The sequence below is a fragment of the Muscardinus avellanarius genome (assembly GCF_963383645.1).
Source record: "Muscardinus avellanarius genome assembly, chromosome: 14".
Lineage (NCBI taxonomy): Eukaryota > Metazoa > Chordata > Mammalia > Rodentia > Gliridae > Muscardinus > Muscardinus avellanarius.
Genome location: NC_137800.1, coordinates 71,778,787 through 71,803,021, shown reverse-complemented (window position 1 = coordinate 71,803,021; position 24,235 = coordinate 71,778,787). Strand labels below are relative to the sequence as shown.

Here is a 24,235-nt window from a genome sequence, read left to right as displayed (position 1 = left end):
CTAGCCTTGAGTAAAATAAGTTAACTATGCAGACAGCACCGAGCTCATTTATTCCTCCATTAATTGTAAACTCCTTGCAAAGAAATACTGAGTATTTTTCTCTTAAATATGTCAACATGTCTGTGATGGCCAGAGTAAATTCTCTGAGTAAGTGCTCAGCCAGTGTCCTTATGTTTAATTTTACCTGTCAATACACACACACACACACACACACACACACACACACACACACACCAAAAAGACAGGTGGTGGTAGAATTTTAATCTCATATAATTTAAAGATGAAAATTAGAAAATAAGGACATCTAGTCTTGGCAATAGATAACAATAATAGACTCTGAACAATGAACTGATTGATTGAATCTTACCAACCAATTAGACCCAATGCGGCTCAGCAAATAATCTGTTACAAAACTACCAGGTACAATTGCTGGTTAATCCGGGGACAGTTCTTATCCTAAGGATTACAGGCCTGTGGCTCTTTTTATATAGAGAAGTTGAAATATAAAACAATCACTTGCTAACGTAACCAAATAAAGCTGCTAATGAGGAAAGAGCTGGGAAACAGATGAAATTATTCTGAGATTCCCGACTGTCACTGTTTGGACGGGTCAAACATGTGACCTCACTTTCCCGTCTCTGCATCCACAGGCCGCAACCCCAGCAAATAATCAGGCTGTGTTGGATTCTGGGAGTGCGCTTAGTCTTTTCTACGATGAAACCTGTTAAGTATTATGATAAACACAAAAAACCACAGGCCATCACTTGGAAGAATGTGCGGCTGATATTCATGTCTGTATTTGTGTCCTGGGACACCCAAGGCGAAATTATTATAGCTGCAGATCGAATTCCACGGACAAAGGAGAGGCCAGAGAACAAAGCCTTCCCCCAGAGCCCGAGAGTGAAGACAAAGAATAAATGTGGCCCGTGATCACCCGCCATTCGCTGAAAGATCTGGATAGGATTCAATGAAAGTGGTAGAAAACCAATTCACTCTTCTTGATGAATTCTGCCCTCCTACCCCAGCCTCTTTTCTTTCTCTCTCTCTAACACACACACACACACACACACACACACACACACACCCCTTCTTATGCCAAATACTAAGTGTGAGATGTTGACACCACCTATTCTAAATTTCTATCGTGTTTCTAATTTAAGGGGAAGGCTCCCCCGGGTCTCTCTTGCACAATAATCCTAACAGTCATTAGCATTTAGTTCACATATATTAATTTTCCAAGGGCACCACAAACCACCCACCATGTTAGTTCGTTCCTTTCAATAAAGCCAGCTTGCCAAAGGCTCATGGGTGCTGACATTTTCTCCAGTCCCTTTCCTCTTTTCTTGTTCTATAACAAAAGCTCCCAATTTTGCTAGACACTAGGGCTTAGCTCTTTGATATATTATCTCATTTAATCCTCACCATACACCTATTAGGTAGACACTCTTCTTAGAGATCTGCTAATTGAGGCTGAGAGAGGTAAGTCGCCCGTCCAAGCTGGAACAACTGCAGACAGGTAAGATCTCCGTGTTCTTAATTATCATGCCACATGATCTCCCTAGCACTTTTAGCATGGCATTTAAGAATGGTGTTGATTCTATTAAAAGGGAACCTATGGCTTTCAGAGACATCTTATGTGCATTCATCTTTTTATATAAAGAGTCACTTACCCGTGACACTTTCATGACTATTATAACCACTTGTACAGATTGTTCTTAACATGGGAAGGTAGGGTACCTACTTGAGAATCTTGAGTAAGACCTCATGAATCCCAGGTTCTGGAGCCCCTGACTTTACAAATCTTTCTGAAGCAAAACCCTCTCCCTCCAGCCCCCACGGTCATCCATGGTGGAAGGTAAAAATGTAGGTCCAGGACAGACCTGCGATTCTCTTTCGGAAGCAGGGGTGCTGTCTCACAGGGCTGCCAGGTATGTCCTCCCTCCCCTGTCTCTTATCTCTGTAATTTCATCTGAGATTCTAGTTCTCCATCTTGTTCATAAACACCCTAGGTCTTCTGAATAGGACTAAATATTAAAAAAAAAAAAGCACTCCCCTTTGGCATACATTCCTTTAATCACACGAGATGATGAGAGAGAGGATGATCACTAAGTCATCTTGATCAGTGTGAGTGACGGACATGCTACTTACTAAAGGGACAGTGTCTTTGGAAATCAGTGTCTTTTGGAAATCTCTTGTGAAGAGAAACCCAACTACTGCCAAGACATCGGTGTGACATTGGCGGACTCCCTCCTGCCCGTGCCCAGTGGCTCCTGAGTGTCTACACGCTGCAGTGCGTTAGCCTAGAGCTTCAGGAACAGGATGCTGCACTGGTCTCCTCGCTTCCCCAGTGGAATCCATACAGAAGAACATGGGAGTGGCCTCTGTTCAGCTTTGTTTGGGACAAAAGAAAGCCTGAGAGCCGAGAGGCCTCCTCTAATCCCCAGCACACACCTGTAACAGCAGAGATGGCGGCCCAGTGGACTTCTGAATTTGTACAGTGCTTCGTGCATTTCAAAGCATTTCACGCACATCATTTTCACCAAACCATACGACAGCCCCTGCTTTTCATCTGAGAAGGTATAAACCATCAGGAACTTGCCCAGGATTGTACAGCTGGGCAGTGAGACATGGGAGCTACAAGGCAGGTGGCATGGCTGGCCCGGCATCTCCAGAAGGCGGCTAACTATCTATCCTGTTGTTACCCTCTCTGACTTCTTCTCTCTCTTCATATCCAGGTTGTACTACTATCTAACTAGATGAGATTTCAAAAGAAAAAAAAAACACCCACAAACCCTTCTTTGGCAAAAACATATAATTATAAAAATAAACATGACACTCTTTATTGCTGCTTTATGGGTGTCTTTGCCAGATGAAAAGGTTCTGCTGGGGAACAGTTCATTGACCTTCTATTTCTAGGTACACATAAGCCTCTTTAGTAATAGCACGGCCTTCACACCAGGAAATTACTGGCTAAATATTTCTCACTGTTTCATAGCTTGGCCTGTCAATTCCTCCCCAGATGTAAGACATCTGGGCTGGTGCAAGGAAACACACCAAATCCAAAGAGATGCTTCCCAGGAGTCCGTCACAGGGCCAGCCCTGGGCATTCAAATCTCCCGAGACCCTGTTCCAACTCCATTGCACCATAGCTTATATTTATATCACTGAAAAAGTGTCCAAGAGGTTGACCAGATAGCTGCATTAAACACTAATGGTGGCCATGGAGAAGTAGCGATGGCCCCATGCTGTGTGATCATGTGATGGTTTTCAAGACTTTGCCGGCAGAAAGCGGGCGGGGATCCACTTTCAGATGTTCTCAGTCAGATGTAGAACTTCACAGGAAGGACAGCATCTGCGGTGTGGGGCTCAGTCTTCTCTCACTGAGTGTAGCATTCAGGCACGCCACTGTGCCCATTAAAGGAAATCGCAGAATCCTGCTCACACCATGTCTGTCTTGTGAGGAGTGGTCGCCGGCCCCAAATGCTTATTTGGGCAGGTGACTGGGAGAAAAGCTTGTTCCATGCCAGGTTTAGAAAAGTCTGGAAAAATACTCTGTAGTCGTGCAAATTTCTGAAAATAAAAATGAAATAAGAGATAGATGGAGAAATGAATAAAGGGGGAAATGCCACCAACATCACCCCGCTTAGATGCCATGCCCCAAGAGCTCACCAGACAACTTGCCTTAGAAGCCTACTTACTACTGGACCATTTTTTTTTTTTTTTTTTTTTTTTTTTTTTTTGCCGTACTGAGGATGAAACCCATGGGCACTCTACCTCAGAGCTACACCCCAAGCCTTATTTTTTTATGCTTTATTTTGAAACGGGGTCTTATTAAGTTGCAAAGGGCCTCACTAAGCAGCTGAGGCTGTCTAGAAACTGAGATCCTCCTGTCTCAGCCTCCCAAATGCTGGAATTACAAGCATGCGCCACCACGCCCGGCTTACTACTGGACATTTTGTGCTCTCCTTACTAAACCATGTACCATTTCACCGCTACCATCAAATTTCACTTGGGAGCTTTACAGCCCTCGGCCATTTCAAGCCTGTACTGTTAAGACATCTGTATGGAAAGTTGGTCCCCACGAAAGCAGGCATTTTCCAGCAAGCAAATAAGGTCACTCATTTTTAAAATTTAATGTCTGATGGTAATTCTAATTATCTTATGTGCAAAAAAAAAAAAAAAAAAGACAACCTAGCAACCAAACTGTAAGCTCCTCAGAGGCAGGAAGACTCTCTTAACAAACCTTTTTAAATCCCAGATACTTCCTGGCATGAAGCCTTCTACACAGCAGGTACTCACTTGGAGCTTTTTGACTTGCTTTGTTTTCAGACATTTGTTTTTTTATTTAAAAACATTTTCAAGCTGGGGTATAGCTCAGTGGAGAGCACTTACTTGCCTGCCACGCACAAAGCCCTGGATTTGATTCCTAGCACTGCAAAGTCAATAAGCAAAAAAATAAAAATAATGCCGGGCATGGTGGCGCACGCTTATAATCCCCGCGCTTGGGAGGCCGAGACAGGAGGATCGCACGGGTTCGAAGCCAGCCTCAGTTACTTAGTGAGGCTCTCAGCAACTTTGTGAGACCCTGTTTCCAAATAAAGTATAAAAAAGATCTGGGAGTATAGCCCGGAGGTAGATAGCCTCTGGGTTCCACCCCCACCCCCAGTACCACCAAAAAAATAAAAAATAAAAAATATAAATATAAATAATAAAAATAATAAAATTTCTCCTTGAGAATCCTTTTCAGATTAATTGACATAGATCATCCAGAAACTAATACATCCCCCCAAATCCTAGCACATTATATAATGAATCGGTATCAAATCAGGAGTATCATTGTGGTCCGACTATAAGGAAGAAATAGTTCATCTTGCTCTAAAATTTATTTTTAAATACGCTGGTGACTATATATATATACTATATATATATATATAGTATATATATACTATATATATATAGTATATATATACTATATATATAGTATATATAGTGTATATATATAGTGTATATATATATATAGTGTATATATATATATATATGATACAATGTGATGCTTGTTGATTGACTGGTATCTGAAATAGAAATCAGGGAAAATACATGGGCCAGCGTGACAGGTATGCGCACACACGGCCAGTGTGGGTGACAGAAGCCAACCCCGCAGGGCTCCCGATAAGTCTGTCCAGGTCTCCATGCAGCCAGCCCTTCCTGATGGTATTGGGGCGGTTGGGGAAGGTCACTCCCCCATGGATGAGGGCCTTGCAGAAAGCTGGGGGAGACTGTCAGCTGGACCACTAGCTCAAGGGCATGTCTAGAGTGCCACACACTGCCAGCCACCCTCCACTCAGGGGACCCCCGTGTACCCCACTGCTCTAGCTTCTCAGTATCAATTATTAAGTGCTATGTGCATGTGTCCCTACCACTCTGTAGCAGTACAATGTACCAACAATGCATATTAAAAATTATTAAAGAAGGAAGGGGTGGACATCCCCAAAATATGAGAGCCTACAAGAGAAAACAGTCCTGGGACAGGCGAAAGGTACTGGCTGATCCCTTGCTCCCAGGGAGGATGGACCATCACTGTGCAACTTCACCATGGTAACGACAAGGCCTTCTGGTCTTTGGTGGGATCTTTTGGTGTCTCTCAAACTTCTAGCACCTGTCCTACTTCGTTTGCTTTTCACAGTGCCCTAGGTGTCGCTGCTAGAGACAAAACAAGCTAGAGAGATTTGGGAGAGCTTCCTGCCACAACTTTGTCAGTCCCTCCGTCCAGGCTTCAGAGAATCATCTTTCTCCCCATTACTAAATGATTTGCCCTCTCTATGAGACATTGGGATTGGTGGCCCCAAGTGATGTTTTCACAGAAAAAGGTGTTTTAACCAGATACTCACACATGTGAAAATAATGAGCGTCAAGTAGAAAAGGACCAGGGAGAAGAGCAGTACTATCTCAGCTCTGTATTTCATAAAAGTGGATTCTTTAGGCTCCTTCAGGCATCCTTTAAAAAAGAGAAAGTAACACATGAAGCCATCTTTTTTTTTTTTTTTTTGCGGGTTTCGGGGGTGGAACCCAGGGGCATTTGACCTCCGAGCTACACCGCCTGCCCTATTTTTTATTCTTTATTTTGAAACAAGGTCTCACTGAGTTGCAGAGGGCCTCACTAAGTAGCTGAGGCTGTCCGCACACTGCAATCCTCTGGTCTCAGCCTCCCGAATGCTGGGATTACAAGCGTGCGCCACCACACCCGGCACATGAAGCCATTTTCACAGGACTTTTCTACCATGAGGAGAAGCTGGAGGTGACGTTTTATTTCCTCTCTCCCTACTGTCTGCCATTCTGACCCTGGTGCCGTCAGGAAGAACCTCAGTAACAACCATGTGGGGCCTTGTCTGGCTTTCGTCTTCCCATAAGATGAACCGCCATTTGTTAATTCACGAGTCACCTTAGCATCTTCGGGTTAAGGATGCTCTGCATCCTCACCTCGGGAGTGCTCGGGTCTGTGAAATGAGACCCCTCTCCTGCCCCATTATTGCTAAAGTTGGCAGGTTTTGGTAAAATGGAAGCTGGGCAGGAGAGTTGGGAGCAAAGGTGCCCGTATGTGAAAGGCTGCAGCTGCGGCACTGGCGGAAGACACCGGGAGGGAGGTCCTGCATGAGAACAGCCAGGGGAGATGGCCTGTCCCTCCTAGGTCAATATTCCAAGTACGGCCTGGGGAAGCAAGTTTGGCTTGGGTGCTGGTGTACTTGCTAAGGGATCTGCTTAAGGCCCCCAGCAGGAGCGGGCCCGTACGTAATCCAGGGAGCAACTCCCTGAGGACCTACAAATTTGGAATTAGAATCAAAATGGCATGCAATAGGCTAGTGCAGGCTTCCCATGGGGCTCTGTAACTCAGTTAAAGAGGCCAAGAGTCACTGTCCTAATGGACCCTAACTCCGAGGGAGTCTGCCCCAAGCACCGCACTGAACATTTTAATGTGCCATCTCCTTTCAGCCTCGGCAGGAAGCCTAGGTTGAGGATGCTACTGTCCCCATTTTAGGGATGAGAGAACTGAGGCTTTGAATAGATCAGTGATGGGCCCCAGGCCACAGATGCTAGTGGTTCCTGTCTGGTTCCTGAACTTGCAGACAGTGGTGCCTGGGAAGGGAGTGGGCGCGGGACTCGGCGGAGCTCAGGACACGCTTCTCCTCTCTGGGCTCTCCCTCTCAAGTTGCTCTCATCTCTCATCCCCGGAGAATAATATTCATTGAGGGCCTACTGTGTGCTGGGACAAACGAAGAACAAAACAGAGGAGTTTGTGCTGTTTTAGGGGCATATCAGATATAGAATATGCCACAAAGACAAATAAAGAAAAAAAAGAAAACACTAGAGCCGGGCGTGGTGGCGCATGCTTGTAATCCCAGCATTCCCGTGGCTGAGACTGGAGGATGGCGGTTCGCGGACAGCCTCAGCTACTTAGTGAGGCCCTCTGCAACTCAGTGACACCTGGTTTCAAAATAAAAGAATAGCCGGGCGTGGTGGTGCACGCTTGTAATCCCCACACTTGGGAGGCGGAGACAGGAGGATCGCGTAGGTTCGAAGCCAGACCCTGTTTCCAAATAAAAAAAGTATAAAAATAGGTCTTGGAGTGTAGCCTGGAGGTACATGGGTTTCCAGGAACCCCAGTACCACCAAAAATAAAATAAATAAATACATAAATAATAGGACAGGGGGTGTAGCTTGGAGGTCAAATGCCCCTGGGTTTCATCCCCAAACCCCCCCACACACACACACAAAAAAAAAAAACTAGAGACTGAGGAGGATGTAAGAAGTGTGTGTGTGTGCGTGCGCCCACACGCGTGCATGTATATACATATTACAGTAAACAAAATGCATATATTTCTCCTTTAAAAAGTAATTGTGGTAGTGCACAGTGGCCCACACCTGTAATCCCAGTACTTGGGAGGCAGACTGAGACGGGAGGATCACAGGTTTGAGGCCAGCCTCAGCAACTTAGTGGAACACTCAACAATGCAGCAAGACCTTGTTTTAAAATTAAAAAAAATAGTTTGTTTTAAAAAAAAAATCAGAAGCAGAGCACCTCTGGATTCAATCCCAGTACCCCCCCCACACACACACACCAAAAAAGCAAACAAACAGTGACGGTGTTCTTATGGGTTTAAGGATATTACCTTGATTCAGATCGGCTCTGACTGCTTTCAGATACCTGATATAAGGAGAAAGCAGCTATTGTACAAAACTGGGAACTCTAGGATCTGTTTGTCATCTCCCGCCTTGGCCCCTAACAAGTGGCGGACAGAAGTCAACGTACCATTGAAGGCACAAAAAGAGTTACGACATCCCTGCAGCAGAATTTAGTTGTCATCCACGGCTGTGACCTACAGCTGCAGAGTCAGGCTTGGAAAGAGGGGGCCGGCTTCAGGACATGCGGAAATTACACATGCTTTTGCAGGAAGAAAACGAGTAGGCAGGTCACCTCACCTGTCACCTTCAAGACCACCGTGCCACTGGTGTTCTTCAGCCCTCCCAGCTCCTGCAGAGTGCACCTGTACGTCCCCGAGCTGCACCTGGTAGTGTTTGGGATCTTCAGGGAATGGCTCCTTTCCCTGGGGGCATCGGAAGAGTCGTTCTGCCCTCTCTGAGGTCCGCTGAGGTGCAGATCTTCCTGGAGAGCATCCAGCCTCTCCTCGCGGCCATCCGTGAGCTGGAAAGAAGCAATCACAGTGTTTCACGCTCTGATGATGGAGCCTGAAAGCTCTGGAACGCACACCAGGCTTCCACATCTTGTCACAGAGCCATCCGAAACTCAAGTTTCTACAGCAAGATAGGTTTTTTTGTTTGTTTGTTTTGTTTTGTTTTGTTTGTATGTGTGAACTCCGGGGAAGGAGGAGAGAATCTATAAAAGTGTTTTAAGGCTATATTTTCCTTGGAATAAGATCAAGAATACATTTTATGTTTCTAGCACCAGTATCCCAACCTCCACCCTGTAGAAGAGGAGGAGTGTCGCTGTCAATGATGGCGACTTGTTAAATATGAGTCTCTTTGGATTCGATTTTGTTGTTGCTGGTTCTATATAAATGCATCCTCGTTTTCTCTTAACACCAATTCATCCACTGAATGATTTTTGTTTGTTTGTTTGTTTGTTTGTTTGTTTGTTTGTTTTGGAGGCTGAACCCAGAGCCATTCTATCTCCAAGCTATACCCCCAGCCAATTTTTTATTTTTTATTTATTTTTTTTTATTTTTGGTGGTACTGGGGTTCCTGGAAACCCTTCTACCTCCGGGCTACACTCCCAGACCTATTTTATATTTTTATTTGGAAGCAGGGTCTCTTAAGCCACCGCGGCTAGCTTCGAACCTGCGCGATCCTCCTGTCTCCGCCTCTCAAGCGCGGGGATTACAAGCGTGCGCCACCATACCCGGCTCCAATTTTTTATTTTGAAACAGGGTCTCACTAAGTTGCTGAAGGCTGACCTCAAGCCTGCAGTCCTCCTGTTTCAATCTCTCAAGTACTGAGATTACAGGTGCGCGCCACCATGCCCAGCTCCATTGACTGATTCTTAATTTTGAATTCCACTCTTTTATTTGCAAAAGTCCTTAAATCTTTTCAGATCAGCTCCAAACATCTAAAAGCAGATGCAGATGAGCAAGTCCTCCTGTAAACAGTCGCCTTGCTCTTCCAAGGCTGTACACGAGTATGGTTGTGCCTGACACTGTGAAACACCCCATTGCTTTTTCTCTCTGCTAAAACAGAGAGTCAGCTAAAGAGAGTGCCAAGCTGAGATGCGAGAGGTCAGACCAGTTGGTGGTCATAGCAAACTGCATATGGAGGGGCAGTGACAATCTATAGCTCTGTACTCATGACAGTCCAAAAAACTCATCTGGCTGGTCTACTTTCCCTGAATTATCTTTGTGATTCAACTGGTGGGGTATTTTCAGCATTTCCTGTTTCAAAGATGGGACACACACCCTATTCGTGGGGCATCAATTATCTCTATTCCAGACATCATTTTAAATTTTTTAATACTGGAGATTGAACCCAGAGTCAATCTACCTCTGTGCTACACTCCTAGCCTTTTTTTTATTTAATCTTTTAATTTTGAAACAGAGTCTTGCCAAGTTGCCGAGGCTGGCCTTGAACCTGTGAGCCTCCTGTCTCACCCTCCCAAGAGATTACAGGCTTGTATGACCATGTTGAATTTTAATTCACCTAATGAACTGGCCAGTCCTCCACTGAAATTCTAAAGCTTCTAAAATGCATTTACACAAACAGAAAAGTAAGCTGTTATTTTCGTTGTTCGTGGATAGCCCTAGCAACCGGAGACCAGCAGGGGACCCTAGATTAAATGCTTTCCATTACCTGGCCCTAGCATTGCAACAGCACCCAAGAACCACCTTAGGGAACGAGAGAGATGAGAGGGTCTCACTGCCACCATCAACATCCCATTTTAGAAGCACTCTGCAGTCTCTTTCAGAAGGGACTCAGGGAAACAGACAACCAAGCAACCAAGGTATTAAAGAACACGCTATGAAAGAAAATGCGCACACACACACACACACACACACCACACACCCTGAGTGTTCCTGCTTAGTTTCTGCTTAGCTCATTAAGTTAGAGGCTGCACCAAGGGTCACCTGCAGCTCAGGCTCCAGCCTCTGGTGTGTGCCGTCATTCCCATAGAGTGGACTGCAGAGACATCTGGTGGTAGATTTACCGCTCACTCTTAGCACCACGCTGAGATAAATGGCTTTCCCAGGGTAAGTCTATAAGCATGAATTCCATTTCTTGACTATCCTTCTTGTTCCAAGCTTCCTTCCTCAATAATCAAGAATCTATAGGAGGAAGCTAAAACAAACTAACGAAAAAACCCAAAGAACTGGGGTCGCTGGGTGTTCAAGAATATAGCAGTCTAAAAGTGACTGGGGAACCTTGGAGGAGGTGAAAGGCGTCCAACTGAACATGGCTTATTCAGCACACTGTGCCCCTTCCCTAGTGTTAGTCAACCACAAACTGCAGCCTCCTTGTTGCTCAACCCACTTTCACTCCCCTCTCCTCCCCAACAGAAGAGCTTTCTCCTGCTGGGCAGACTGTGAGTGAGCATGTAAAGCCAGCCTGTGCCAAGGCTGCCCGGTTCGGCGAGTCTGAGCTAATCAACACCCCCACACTTCATTCCCCATACAGACACTCGGTCCTCCCTCTCTTTTCTGAATTAACTAACTGAACATAAACATGGCTACGACAAGCATCTCAAAATGGTTTTCTCCCACCTCTCTGGTTTTCTCCTGAGGACATTTTCTTCCATCCAGAGATCCCCCTCCTTCAATTCAGAAAGGCCCAGGAGAAAGTCAAGATCTAAACTTGCACAGCCCGCGGGGGCTGGTGGAAATATAAAGGATGGAACCTACTTCCATAAAGATGGCCCTCTGATCGAGCTAGCTGCTGGGAAAGGCTGAAGCAAAGACGCACTGGTGATCAGAATGAGTTAGCAGCAGCCTCCTTCTACCTATTTGCAGAGAATTCATTGTAAAATTCAGCCGCAGTAACGGCAAAAAGTAGCTTAGTTGATAGTAAGGTTTCCATCGGCCTCTGGTGAAGCCTGCAGCCTATGGTCATTTTCAAATGGCAACAGAAAGGCAAGGTGACAATAGAATAAAGGCAGAAAGATGTGAAGGGTAACACAGACCAAGAACAGCCAGAGCAACCTCCTGGAGGATCCTGATTTACTGAATCATCTCAGCTCCCAGTGGGATCATGGCCAAATATCTCAGCTCTCACAAGGTTGTCTTCCAAGGACCCCTTCTCCTGAATGATGCAGAGAACTAGCGGCATCACCTGAGAACTCGCCCAACTAACAAACAACACTCTTTGCCTCATAATTTAATTACAGCAGTGTCCCCTCTTTTCTGAGGGGATTCATTCCAAGACCCCTCCTGGACACCTGAAATCTTGGATAGTACCAAATCCTACATTTCCCATGTTCTATTCCTATATGTATATACCTATGGTAAAGTTATTTATAATTTCAGCACGTTTTCTTTTTTTTCTTTCTTTTTTTGCGGATCTGGGGATGAAACCCAGGGGCATTTGACCTCCGAGCTACACCCCCTGCCCAATTTTTTATCCTTTATTTTGAAACCAGGTCTCACTGAGTTGCAGAGGGCCTCACTAAGTAGCTGAGGCTGTCCACGAACCACGATCCTCCGGTCTCAGCCTCCCAAATGCTGGGATTACAAGCGGGCGCCACCACGCCCGGCTCATCAGCACGTTTTCTGTTCCTCCACAAATTTAATGTCTCTTTTGTCTTATCTAAGCACTTATCACACACTGTGGCCGTATGGTTTTCACTGTGAGGCATGACAGCAAACGTAACATAGATTTCTTTTTCCTTCTCTACAATTTCTGGGATAGAAGATTCATTCTCACTATAGATTTTAGAAGCCTCAGCACAAGATATTTTTATTATGAAATTAAAAATCTTTCACCTTTTTACTTAAGGGAAACACTCTTTTTCAGCATGTCCAAATTGTCAGAGCAACTACTCCTTCCCATTCCGACTGTTATTAAGTAAAATAAGGATTACCTGAACGCAAGCACTATAAGAGGATGATAATGGATCTGATAACTGGGATAGTTACTAAATGATTACTGGCAGGTAGCATATAAAGCATGGATACACTGAAAGAAGGCATGATTCACTTTCCGCAATGTTCCATTTAATGTTTTCAGACCACAGTTGACCACAGGGAACTGAAATGGAAGAAGGTGAAATTGTGGATAACGGGGGCCACTCCATCTCAAACGTGATCTTCTGCAGAGTCACAAAATGCACCTGGAAATAGTTCATAACCCTCCCACTGGTTTCAAGTTCTAGGTAGATACAATATCTATTTCCTCTTCTCTTTTCCATTTTAAGTTGTCCCTTCTCAGGTGACTCCACCTGAGAGACATGGGATTTTCCCATAGCTGAAAACATCGTAGTATTTTTCATGTTAATGTCTCATATCCAAAATGGGGCAGGGCACGAACGGTATCTAGGAACTTCTATGCAACAGTTCAGTGATTCTTGATAGCTACGTGGCCACGCACAGGTCTGGTCAGATGAGTTAGCTGTAACAGAAGCAGCACCGAGGACGGGACCAAAGGAGGAATTCAGTGAGAAGAAAATAAGTAACAGAAAAGGGGCCATCCTCAACCCCACTTGGTTTTATGAGCCCTTATAAACACTACAGCTGGCTCAAAATCAACCACTGGCGGGAATGTCTCTTTACACGTTCCAAATCAAAAAGTGTTTCATTGCTTCTCTGCAAAAGCATTTAGGAATTAGTAATTTATAACAAAAGGAACCCTCGGATTCATTCACAGCCAAGCATAATTGACGGGGACTATTTAATGCACATTTCTCAACGTTAATATTGTAGTATAGTGTGCTAAAGCATGACACAGTGTGGGCAAATTAATTCCTCAAAACACTCATCCCAATAATGTTTTAAGAAATCCACATCCTGGGCATTAAGTTTCATGCTGACAACTTCTTTTGGATTGAATTAGAAAAGAGCAAACTATGGGCTGTGTCATTTTCCGAAAGCCTTGGGATGCTGGCTGGTCTCAAGGCCTCCAATTTGACTAAATAATTTAAGTACCATATTCTTTCTCTGAAATAGAGATTTGACCTTAAGAAAACCACAAGCCCTAAATTAAAATAAACCCTCTTTAATTTGCTGAATACTGCATCAGGCAAACACAAGTACTAATTTTAAGGGCATGTGAAATAAGTAGACTTTTTTTTTTTAAACGATGGACAAATTTGAACTAGAATGAAGAAATAAAATAGAGACATACATAAAGCTGGAATCGAACCAACATTTCAATCAAAAGCTATTGTAGCAAATACTCTTTAAAAAGTTGACATAATTTTATCTAAATACATGCCAACTTCCTAGAAATTACCATATTTGAATATACGAAGGCAATGCTTTAGCCGGGTGTGGTGGTGCACCCTTGTAATCCCAGCATTTGGGAGGCTGAGACAGGAGGATCGCTGTTCCAGGACAGCCTCAGCTACTACTTAGTGAGACCCTTTGCAACTCAGTGAGACCCTGTTTCCAAATAAATAATTTTAAAAAATAGGGCTGGGATATAGTTCAGAGGTAGAATGGCCCTGGGTTCCATCCCCAGTACTGAAAAAAAAAAATAAAAGGTAACCCTTTCTTTCTTATTGCAATGAAAGGATTTTGATCACAAATTTAAAGTCCAATTTTTCATATATTACATCTGTTTAAAATGTGAGAGAAGTCTAAAAGAAGAGAAAGAGATTCCTCTTGAGGAGGAAAAATGTGTTTACATGCGTATACATATGAATATTTCATCTAACAACCTGATAAAACATATTTAAAGGCGGAGACTTTAAAGAGTTAAAGATGACATTAAATTAATCTGCTGTCTTCCAACCACACTGGAACAGCTTATTTTTTTATTGCATTTCTTGTGCACTAACATTCATGTACCTTGGTTTCTAACTCAATTAAAGTGCCAATATAATCCCCATTCATCATAAAAACAGCTCTTTATAACGTGCAAAATAGTTTGGCTCGGAGGTGGATATCATAATGAGGGTAGAATGTAGGAGCATTAACATCATTTTTTTTCAAAGTGTGGTTTTATTAGAAAAATGATTTTCCACTTTGAAATTTACTGAGTCCAACAGACAGAGCTGGATTTAGGGCTGTTAACAAGAGTTACGAGTACGGCAGAGGCAACATAATTTAAAGCATGGGCTTTGGAATCAAACAGAACTGGAACCAAACCCCAGCCCTACCACAGTGCCTCCTGTTCTTGGTCAACGCGCTCTTAGAGCAGTTCCCAGGCTGCCCTGCTCCACTGGACCTTTCAAGGGGGGGGGGGTATATCTCACAGAGCCGGCATGAAGATATCTATGATGAGGTGTACAGACCCTAAGCACAGAACCAATCATATGGGAAACCCGAAAAATGTCACTACTTTATTTTTTAAATATGCAGTCAAAGCCAGGTATGGTGGTGTACACTTATAATCCCCATACTTGGGAGGATTGCAGGTTCGTGGCCAGACTCAGCAACATAGTGAGGCACCTTTGCAATGTACTGAGGCCCTGTTGCCAAATTAAAAAAAAAAAAAATAGGGCTGGGGGTGTAGCTCAGAGGTAGAATGCTCCTGGGTTCAATCTCCAGTACCACAACATAAATAAATAAATAAATAAATAAATAAATAAATAAACAAACAAACAAACAAACAATTCAAAGTTCATTCAGCATACTAAATAGTTCCTTGTACATAAGAAGTATTCAAAAGTATTTTCTATTTGAATAAGCGACTGAATTACAGACATAATGGAGTTCTAAGAGCACTGGCTTTGAAATCAAAAGGCTCAAAGTTCAGCCCCAGCTTCCTCACTGGTAGCTGGATCATTCAATGTAAATCACTTCACCTCTCTGAACATCATTTCTTTCTCTGGGAGGGAGTTACTACAAGAGCCAAATGAGAGAAATACCTAAAAGTGTTGTGCAGTTGGTAGCGTTGGCAACAGAACTTGTCACAGCAGGTGACCCTCCACTCCCTCCTCTTTGGCAAAGTTGTCCTAGAAGTCCCAATCTCTGCCCTAGGGTAAGCGTGTGTGTGTGTGTGTGTGTGTGTGTGTGTGTGTGTGTGTGTGTGTATACAGATGCATGTGTATTCACACCAACAATGTCTCCAAACACTCAAGGCATTCTGAATTTTCCAAAGCACCATCAAAATAACAGCAAAGCCCTTTGGAACTGGGACTTGAAGGCGACACTGCCATTCATCATTCATGCTGAACATCCTTCTTCCACGAGCTCCTGTGGGTCCTGCTAGATGTGGAAGGGACACCATGACAGGCTCTAAGTTCAGGTCCTTCACACAGCTCCACACATGCAGACCTGACATCCCACCATCACAGAGACTGGTTCTGAAGGGCACACGCCCCACTCGAAGCCACTCGAGAATAATCGGACACTGGTTGAGGCAGTAGAAGAGAGGCCCAGCCTTTTTCTTTGCGTTCCTGTTTTGCTCTCGCTCTGGTCTGAGCTCAGGATTATTGGAAAGATACACAAGTCTGCAGTTATCAGCTACTACCTCACTGCCTTGTGGAGAGGGGCAATGAAATCACAATGAAGGAAGAAAGAGGAGAGAGATGGAAAGTCGCCAAGTTCTGGGGATGTTCAGAACAAGTCTAGTGATGTTTGTTCACTAAGGATGCTGTAATAGAGAACCACAAAACTGGGTGTCTTAGCATGAAAGAAAGGTATTCTCTTACAGAGAAGGACAGAAGTCCAAATTCTGGTGTTGTCAGCGTCATGCTCTCTCTCAAGGTTTAGGGGATAATCCGTTGAGTGACTTTCTACTTCCAGTGTTGCTAGCAATCCTTGGCATTCTTTGTCTTGTATGGACATCACTCCAATATGTCTTCATCTCGGTGTTCTCACAGTTTCTGCTTGTGTCTGTTTTCTCTTTTTATAAGGACACCAGTTACAACGACTTATGGTAAGACATCGTATCAACTGAATTACATCAACAAAGACCCTGTTTAAAAATATATATATAGCTGGGCGTGGTGGCGCACGCTTGTAATCCCCGCGCTTGGGAGGCGGAGACAGGAGAATTGAGCAGGTTTGAAGCCAGCGGTGCTGGCTGAAGAGACCCTGTTTCCAAATTTTAAAAAAATATAAAAATAGGTCTGGGAGTGTAACCCGGAGGTAGAAGGGTTTCCAGGAACCCCCATACCACTATATATATATATATATATATATATATATATATATATATATATATATCAAGGGGTTAGGCCCTCAATGTCTTTTGCAGGGGGCATAAATTCAACCCATGACACCAGCTATAACTAAAATGTGAACAATATTTTGATTTTTTTTCAATTTTCAATTTTTCCATTCTACTTACATGTAAACCAGTATAGTTCCTTTTCTTTAAAGTAGATGGGATTGGATTTATAACCTCTTGCAACTGAAAGAGCTCCAGCCAACAAGAGCAGCCTGTACCACCACATAAATAAGCGTAGCATATAGGAGCCACTGCTTATGGCTCCAGCGCCTGGAGAAATGACAGCCCTGCGCTGTCCCAGGACTCACAGGCCACTCAGTAGTCAGAGAGTGAATCTCCAAGCCCTGCGTGAATTCAAAACTTTTGTTCTCCAGGACTGACCCAGAAAGTCTGAGCCAAGGTGATTATGAATGGTTTATGGCAACTAAGCATCGTCTTTCCACCAAAGGTTTCCTCCAGCTGGACCCACGGTCCTAAAAGACCACCAGGTCTTCTGGAATCTGTCCTTCTTTGGAGAATTGAGACAAGAGCACGCAGTAGACTAGTTGGTGCTCCAAGAAAATGTCAAGTGCTATTAGCAAGCCTCAGGCTCCAAGTCTGCATACGTTCCACATGGCACACACAGGAATTTTACCCAATCATATCTCAGAATAAAACAAAAGAGTGTAAAGGGACATCAGGGAAGTATTTTGATCTTGCTCTAGTCTGAACACAGGACCGTTGGTAGAAAATTCTGGTACTGAAGGAATGGCCAGGAAGGGGATTATGGAGACAGTTTTAGATGGAGAGGCCCTTTTTTGGGTAATGAATCTGTTTTCAGTCCTACCCTACATAAAACCTTCCCCTGCGTCACTGAGACCTCCTGCAAACTTCCCCTTTTTAGTGGCGCCACATAACCAAGAACGTAACTAGGACAATCCAGGCCTCATGTGATCCAGGTTTCCCCTTGTATTCGTGGAAAATGAGTGGGGCTTTTTGACTGTTTCTTTGTTCATTGTTTTTCTATTTAACTTTCAGCTTTTGTCTTCCTTCCTTCTTTCTCTCTCTCTTTTTTTTCTCTTTGGGTTTTGGTTTTTGCTATTGCTAATTAAACCCAGGGACATTTTTCCTCTGAGCTACACCCCCAGGCCTTTTTATTTTTACTTTATTTTTATTAAGTTGTTGAAGCTTGCCTCAAATCTCAGACTCCCAAGTACTTGAAGATTATAGGTATGGGAACTGCACCCAGCTCTCTTCCTACCCTCTTTCAAACTGAAAGATTTTAGCAATTTTACTCCATTCTACCAGTGTTCAAAAGCCTCCATGATCCACCATTCTGATCTGGCCAAGACTTCTACCACTGAGGCACCTCATTCGGCCATGCCTGCTTTTCTCTAAAACCACATGGATAGGACCAGTGGACAAGAAAATCCAAGAACCCCAAGGCTGTCTCCAAGCCTTCACTGAGCTAATGTGGTGGGTTTTCACTGCAACAAAAGAACGAAACCTCCCCTAAGATTATCTTCTGAGGAATTATATTTTACCCATTGCCATGGAAAATGTGCTTTTATTTAAACATATTTTGCAGGACATCATTCCCTTTCCTTAAAATCCTCCAATGCTTCCTTACTGCCACCTGGATAAAATTCCAAGTCATTATAGTTTCACTGTTGAGCTCACTTATAGCTGAGCATGGTGGCTTATACCTGCAATCCCATTACTTAGGAGGTTGAGAAAGGAAAACCACAGGTTTGAGGCCAGTCTTAGAAACTCAGTGAGCCCATCAGCAACTTAGCAAGACCTTGTTTTAAAAGAAAAAAAAAGGTCTTTTATTTATTGGATCTGCTGTCTACCTACAGTAGAATGCCTATAGATTCAATATCCAGTTAAAAACACAAGGTCTCTCAACATCTGTGTCCAGCCCCAGTCTACTTTCTAAAAAGCTGTCTGCTGTATCATTCTCCATTCTAGATCACTAGTTATCCCACTGGGACCCCCAAGAGTCTCTGTAGATTCCCATTTCCATGCCTTTGCATGAGAAAGATGGCCCTTTCGCACCTGAAGATGGCCCTCTGGCAAAAGCTCCATGTTACCCTTAGGGTGACCGGTGCCAGGTCCTGGACTTGGTACACATTTGGGGCTTAGAAATATTTACTAAGTAATTCCAGTGTAAATATGAGAGATATCTGAAAACCAATCTTTTCATAGTTGGATGGAAGGCAGAGCCAATAAAGGTGACCCCACCTGGCAAAGTAGGAGGTGTGCCAGTGGGGACAGGATGACTTGCCATGGACTCTAAGTCACACATTGATTTCACGTTCCAGTTTCCCAGCCCTTCAATATTTCATGAAACCAAGGAAGCGCAGCGAGGGGCACTTGTCAGCTCCTTGGTGGATCATGCTGGGGTTAGTGGCTGTGCAGTTGACACCCGTCCCCATTCCTCAGCCCTTGCCCCTCCTCAGCACTAGGCGGTCCTCAGTGCTCCTTGTGTTAAAGCTCATTATCACACAAGATGGTAGCAAAGGAAAATACAGTTAACTCAATCAGAGTCTATCAGCATACAGGGGAGACAGCTTTATAATGAGTCAAGGACCAGCAAGATCTGCGTGGTGACTGACCTTGAAATATTTTAAGTAGCTTCATGCAAGCCATCAATCTGCTCTCCAGTGGTTACCTCAGCCCTGATGTCAGAAACAGAACACTCCATGGGGCAGCCCACGAGCCGCCACAGCTGGGGCTCTCCTCAGCGCTGTAAAGTTCAAGTCTGACCCATTCTCTGAATCACTGTCTTACTTCTCCTTTCTCCGTTCCTTTGGAAACCATCTAAGCCTGGCCCTTGTCTTGTGACGCGTGGCTGTCTACCCCCACAGAGTCACCCAGAGATGATACTAGGCATCCGTCAGTGCAGGTTGTCAGGGCTCCTCGGAGGATGGCACTGCATGTCCCGAATGAAGGACCACTCTTTTTCATTCATGGAGGACACCATGCCCACAGCATCCAGGGTGGTCTCTCTCTCCACGCCTAGCTTTACTAAAGAAAGTGTGGGACACCACAATACTCAGCATAAGTCATTGTCCTTCCCTGCATGGTCTTCCTCCTGGCAGACATGAGAATCCTGTTATGCCCTCTTTCTTTTCTATGTGTGTATGTGGTACTGGGGATTGAACCCACGGTCATTCTACCTCTGAGCTACACCTCAACCCTTTTTATTTTGAAACAAGTTCTCACTAAGTTGCTGAGGGTCACTCTAAGTTGCTGAGGCTGGCCTCAAACCTGCAATCCTCCTGTCTCAGCTTCCCAAGTACTGGGATGGCAGGTGTGCACCACCAAGCCCATCAATCTTCTATCAGAATTTAAACCAGGATCACAGTCAATGGGAGAAGAGTGATAAGTTAAAGTCTATTTGGGTATGTTCCCAAAATGACTCCCCAAAGCATCATAATCTATTACACCTTTAAAAGGTAAATCGAGCTAGAGCTAGGATCCCAACAGATATCATTTATTAATTTTTATAATCATCCTCAACCAGTCATCCTGCTTTAAAAAGTAGAGGAAGGTACAAGAAGGGAAGCTTTTGTGGATCCCAGCTAGGAGGAACTGGTCCATGGGAAGGAAAAACTGGGCTAACGCTGTCCAGGGCTCTGCCCTGGGTCTCCGGTGCATGCCAGTACTTTACCCTTCAGGCCCCTCTCACTGATTCTTTGAATCAGAATAAAATAGACACTCTTCTTTTCCAACACACTCTAACATTACAAACACAAATCGGACACCGTCTGTTTGGAGCATTGGGTAAAAGGCACATGATAAAAATAAAAAAAGCATATGGCTTACGAGGCTCCTTTGCTAATCACAAGTTGTCAGCACCAAGTGGACGGGGACAGGACATTCCAAGGTGCCAGAGGACAGAGTAGTGGATGGAATTTTAAACTGTGAGTCATTACACCCATCAGTGTGAACAGCCGAAGGCCTGTGAGAATGGGATTCTATCTGCCAGATTGTAGGGATCTAGCTTTAGTTGCCCTACGCAGGGCCCACAGCTAAACAGGGGAAAGAGGTTTTTGCAAAGCAGGACAATGAGGACGACGGGAAGTGAAGTGAGCTTTGCTGGCCACGATTCCAGGCTCAAATTTCCCACTTTCTATCCCCCTCTCCACTTCCCTGAAACGCTTTACAAGCCAGCTGTGGAAAAATGCCAAGCGGCTTAATCTTCCGTAAGATGGAATATTTCAACATTGGTCTTGTCTCCAAAATGCTCTATCCATTCTTGTTGTACAAGTGCAATCAATGCAAAAGGATAATTACTGGGCTGGAAAATAACAAATATCTACAGAATATGCTGAGGCCTGTTAAAAAGTGCCTGAAGGAATAAAACATACCACTTTCAAGAAGGTTATGGTTAGCTTATTGGCACAACATAGCTCTTCCATTTGCCAATCTCAATCCCCGTTCATGTCTTAAAAAATAACTACGAGGCAGGGCATGGTGATGCACACCTGTAATCTCAGGACTTGGGAGGCTGAGACAGGAGGATCAAAGATTTGAGACCAACCAAAACAACTCAGCAAGGTGCTCAGACAACCTAGCAAGACCCTATCTTAACATAAAATAGAAAAATTAAATTAAAGAGCTGGGGTGATGCTTGGAGGTGAAATGCCTCTAGGTTCAATCCCAGGTACTACAAAAACAAAAACAAGAACAACAACAACAACAGCAAAAAACAATAAAAATGATGTGATGTTTCCATGATCCTATTCCATGGACCAGCAGAAAAAAAGCAAATGCCTAAAGGCTGTTGTCTTTCTCTGTCTGTCTGTCTGTCTGTCTGTCTCTCTGGACCGAGTTTTGAGAGACCTTCAGGGCAAATCTTGCAAGAACTGTGTCCAATAAACAAGCACGTACATTATGGAATTGCATCATCGGCTAACTTCCAACAAGTCAAAGGTTAATTGCTACGGTTTACTGAACCGTTCCAGACGACCCTGAGCAAGAAGATTTAACTTGACAACTGTTTGAACTTTAGAGTCTGAAATTTCATCTACTTGTTTCACGAGTACGTTTTAATTACTCCCCTGGGGATATTAATGATGTTTTCTTTTTTTAATTACTCTCTGGAAGGAATCGTGGTTTTGTGTTTTCCTCCTTCTTTGAGAACTCAGCGTCCCTGCCTAGCTAACCCACTCCATTTTTTTTTTCTTCTTCACCTTAAGTAATTAAGGTAGAAGCCAGAGCCATCAAGACAAGGCTTCTGACAGCTCAGGATCCTGAGCCAGAGTGCTCAGTCGAAGTCCCACCTCCAAAGCTTAGCTGCCTGGGCTCAGCTCCCTCACCTATTATCTCTTAAGATCTTGTTGGAAGGATGAAAATAGACAACATACATAAATATTTACCTCTGAGCCCCACATAGGATGAGCACTCAGGTGCTAATATATCTTACAATACTTTTTAAAGTGCTACTGTCTTGACTATACAAATGATTTTGGAATTGTGTCCTCTGATTCCACACTGACTAGAAATGAAGTTTCTAACACCCTAGTTCTGTGCACAAGGTTGTGCCGGAGGCAGCAGCCTCGTCTCCACTAGGTACCACTTATAGCGCCAGCTGAATGCACTGAGTATCTTTGCAATTAACAGGGCGAGTGCTAGGTGCCTTGAAGAATGCACCAAAGCTTTGGTGTAGTCCTTGTCTCTGGAAAACTGACAGTTAAGAGAGAAAAGACACACACAGACACACACACACACACACACACACACACGCACACACGCACAACTCCTGTGCTTCCTTGTACCATTAAATGGCTAGATACATGTGCAAGGTCTTACAATATCGTGGGCTGAAGAAAAAACCTGCAGCTTGTGAAGAGCTACAAATACACAGAGATGTCCTCCACCTTAAGACAGCAAATCAGGGAGCACCAGGGTGGTGCTGGGATATCACATTTATTTGGCTTAAAATGGAGGCACTGTGGTGGCCAGTAGCCCCATCTAAAGGAAGGTAGCAAAGGACCTTCACCACCAAACCCAGGCTACTGGTCTTTTAAATGTCACGGGTATTGCAATCTTAGAATCTGAGAATGTTCTAGTAAAAAGGAAACCTTTGAAAAGCCTCTGGCAACTCACTCTCTATCACAGTAGGAACAGCTCCTCACCGTGGCTCTGGTTCCCGCCTCCCCCCGCCACCCAGGAACACCCTCCTGGCTTGGACTGCTCTTGGCTGAAGTGGGGGAGGAAGCTGAGGGCATCCCAGGATGGGGGGAACCTCTGATACGCACCGCACCGCCTAGAAAACAGCCCAAGTCGCTTCTCAGCCACCCGGGGTCCTTCCTCTCAAGCTGTCCCTCCCCCTCCCGTGATTGTGGGCATCGCAGTCACGAGACACAAGAAATCAGGAGCCTGGGAACATGCTTCCTGTCCAACACCCAAGTCCAGGCCCCCCGGCTGCTTTCTTCTTGGGTGGCCTCCAAAATGAAGCCAAACGAGAGGCTCTCTGCCCTTCCAAAACGTCTTACTGGAATCATTCATTCCGAGCCACCTTTCGGGACGGGCAGAAGACTGGGGTTGACGGGGAACTAAACCTTCGGCGGCCTTGTACCTGGGCTCAGATCGCTGTAGAAGGCTGGGTGGTCCAGGTGCATCAGGGGGAGACGCCCCCGATTCCGGGCCGCCGAGGGGTGCCGGGGCGCCGTCCCCCCGGCCTGCGCCTGGCCGCGCTTACCTTGACCCAGGAGACGGCGTAGGAGACCTGCGGGTCCCGGGGGGCGGTGCAGGGCAGGTCCACGGTCTCGGAACACGCCACCTTCACTTCCCGCGTGGCGAGCGCCAGGCTGCAGGCTGCAAGAGATGGAGAGGAGGGGGGGTGCCATGAGCGAGCAGGCGGGCGAAGGGGTGTGCGGGGCAGCGGGGCCGGGCAGGGGCCCTACCGCAGCTCAGGAGCAGGAGCCGGAGCCGGAGCTGGAGCTGGAGGCCGCGCGCCATGGCTGGAGCGTGCGCCGCGCCGGGGAGCGCGGGCCGGGGATGCGCCGGCGCCTAAGTACCGCGGCCGGGGGACTTCCCTGCGCGCCGGCCGGGGAGTCCCCGCCCGCCCCGGCCCCGCCCGGCCCCCAGCGCCCCGAGTTCGCGTCGCCGCTGCGGCAGCACCGCGGCCACAGCAACCCCCGCGGAACGCCCCGCGCGCCTGACCCGCTGACCCTCGGGCAAGCCAGCCCACGGAGGGGTGTGCCCGTGGAGCAGAGGCGAAACCGGAGGGGTGCGCAGCGTCCCCCAAACCCAGGCTGCCCGCGGTGACGTCACCGGTCAGGCCCGGCTGGCCGAGGCTGGTCAGACTTCCCAAAGCAGGAGCTGAATCTGCAGGGCTTGGCTTCCCGGGTGCCCTCGGGGATTTGTCATCATCAGGCCTGCTGAAATTATTTTAGCAAAGGAGAACCTCTCCTGC

The 24,235-nt window shown here is 45.4% G+C and overlaps 1 protein-coding gene across 1 annotated transcript; it reads right to left on the bottom strand.

Moving 5' to 3' along the window:
* Positions 1-3,438: 3,438 nt before the first annotated feature.
* On the bottom strand, positions 3,439-23,778 carry CD83 (CD83 molecule; the record flags this gene model as incomplete). Its single annotated transcript, XM_080710282.1, has 5 exons — positions 3,439-3,570; positions 5,889-5,995; positions 8,476-8,698; positions 23,519-23,634; positions 23,724-23,778. The coding sequence occupies 5 exons, from the start codon at positions 23,776-23,778 to the stop codon at positions 3,439-3,441; spliced, it is 633 nt and encodes a 210-aa protein (XP_080566408.1).
* Positions 23,779-24,235: the final 457 nt, after the last annotated feature.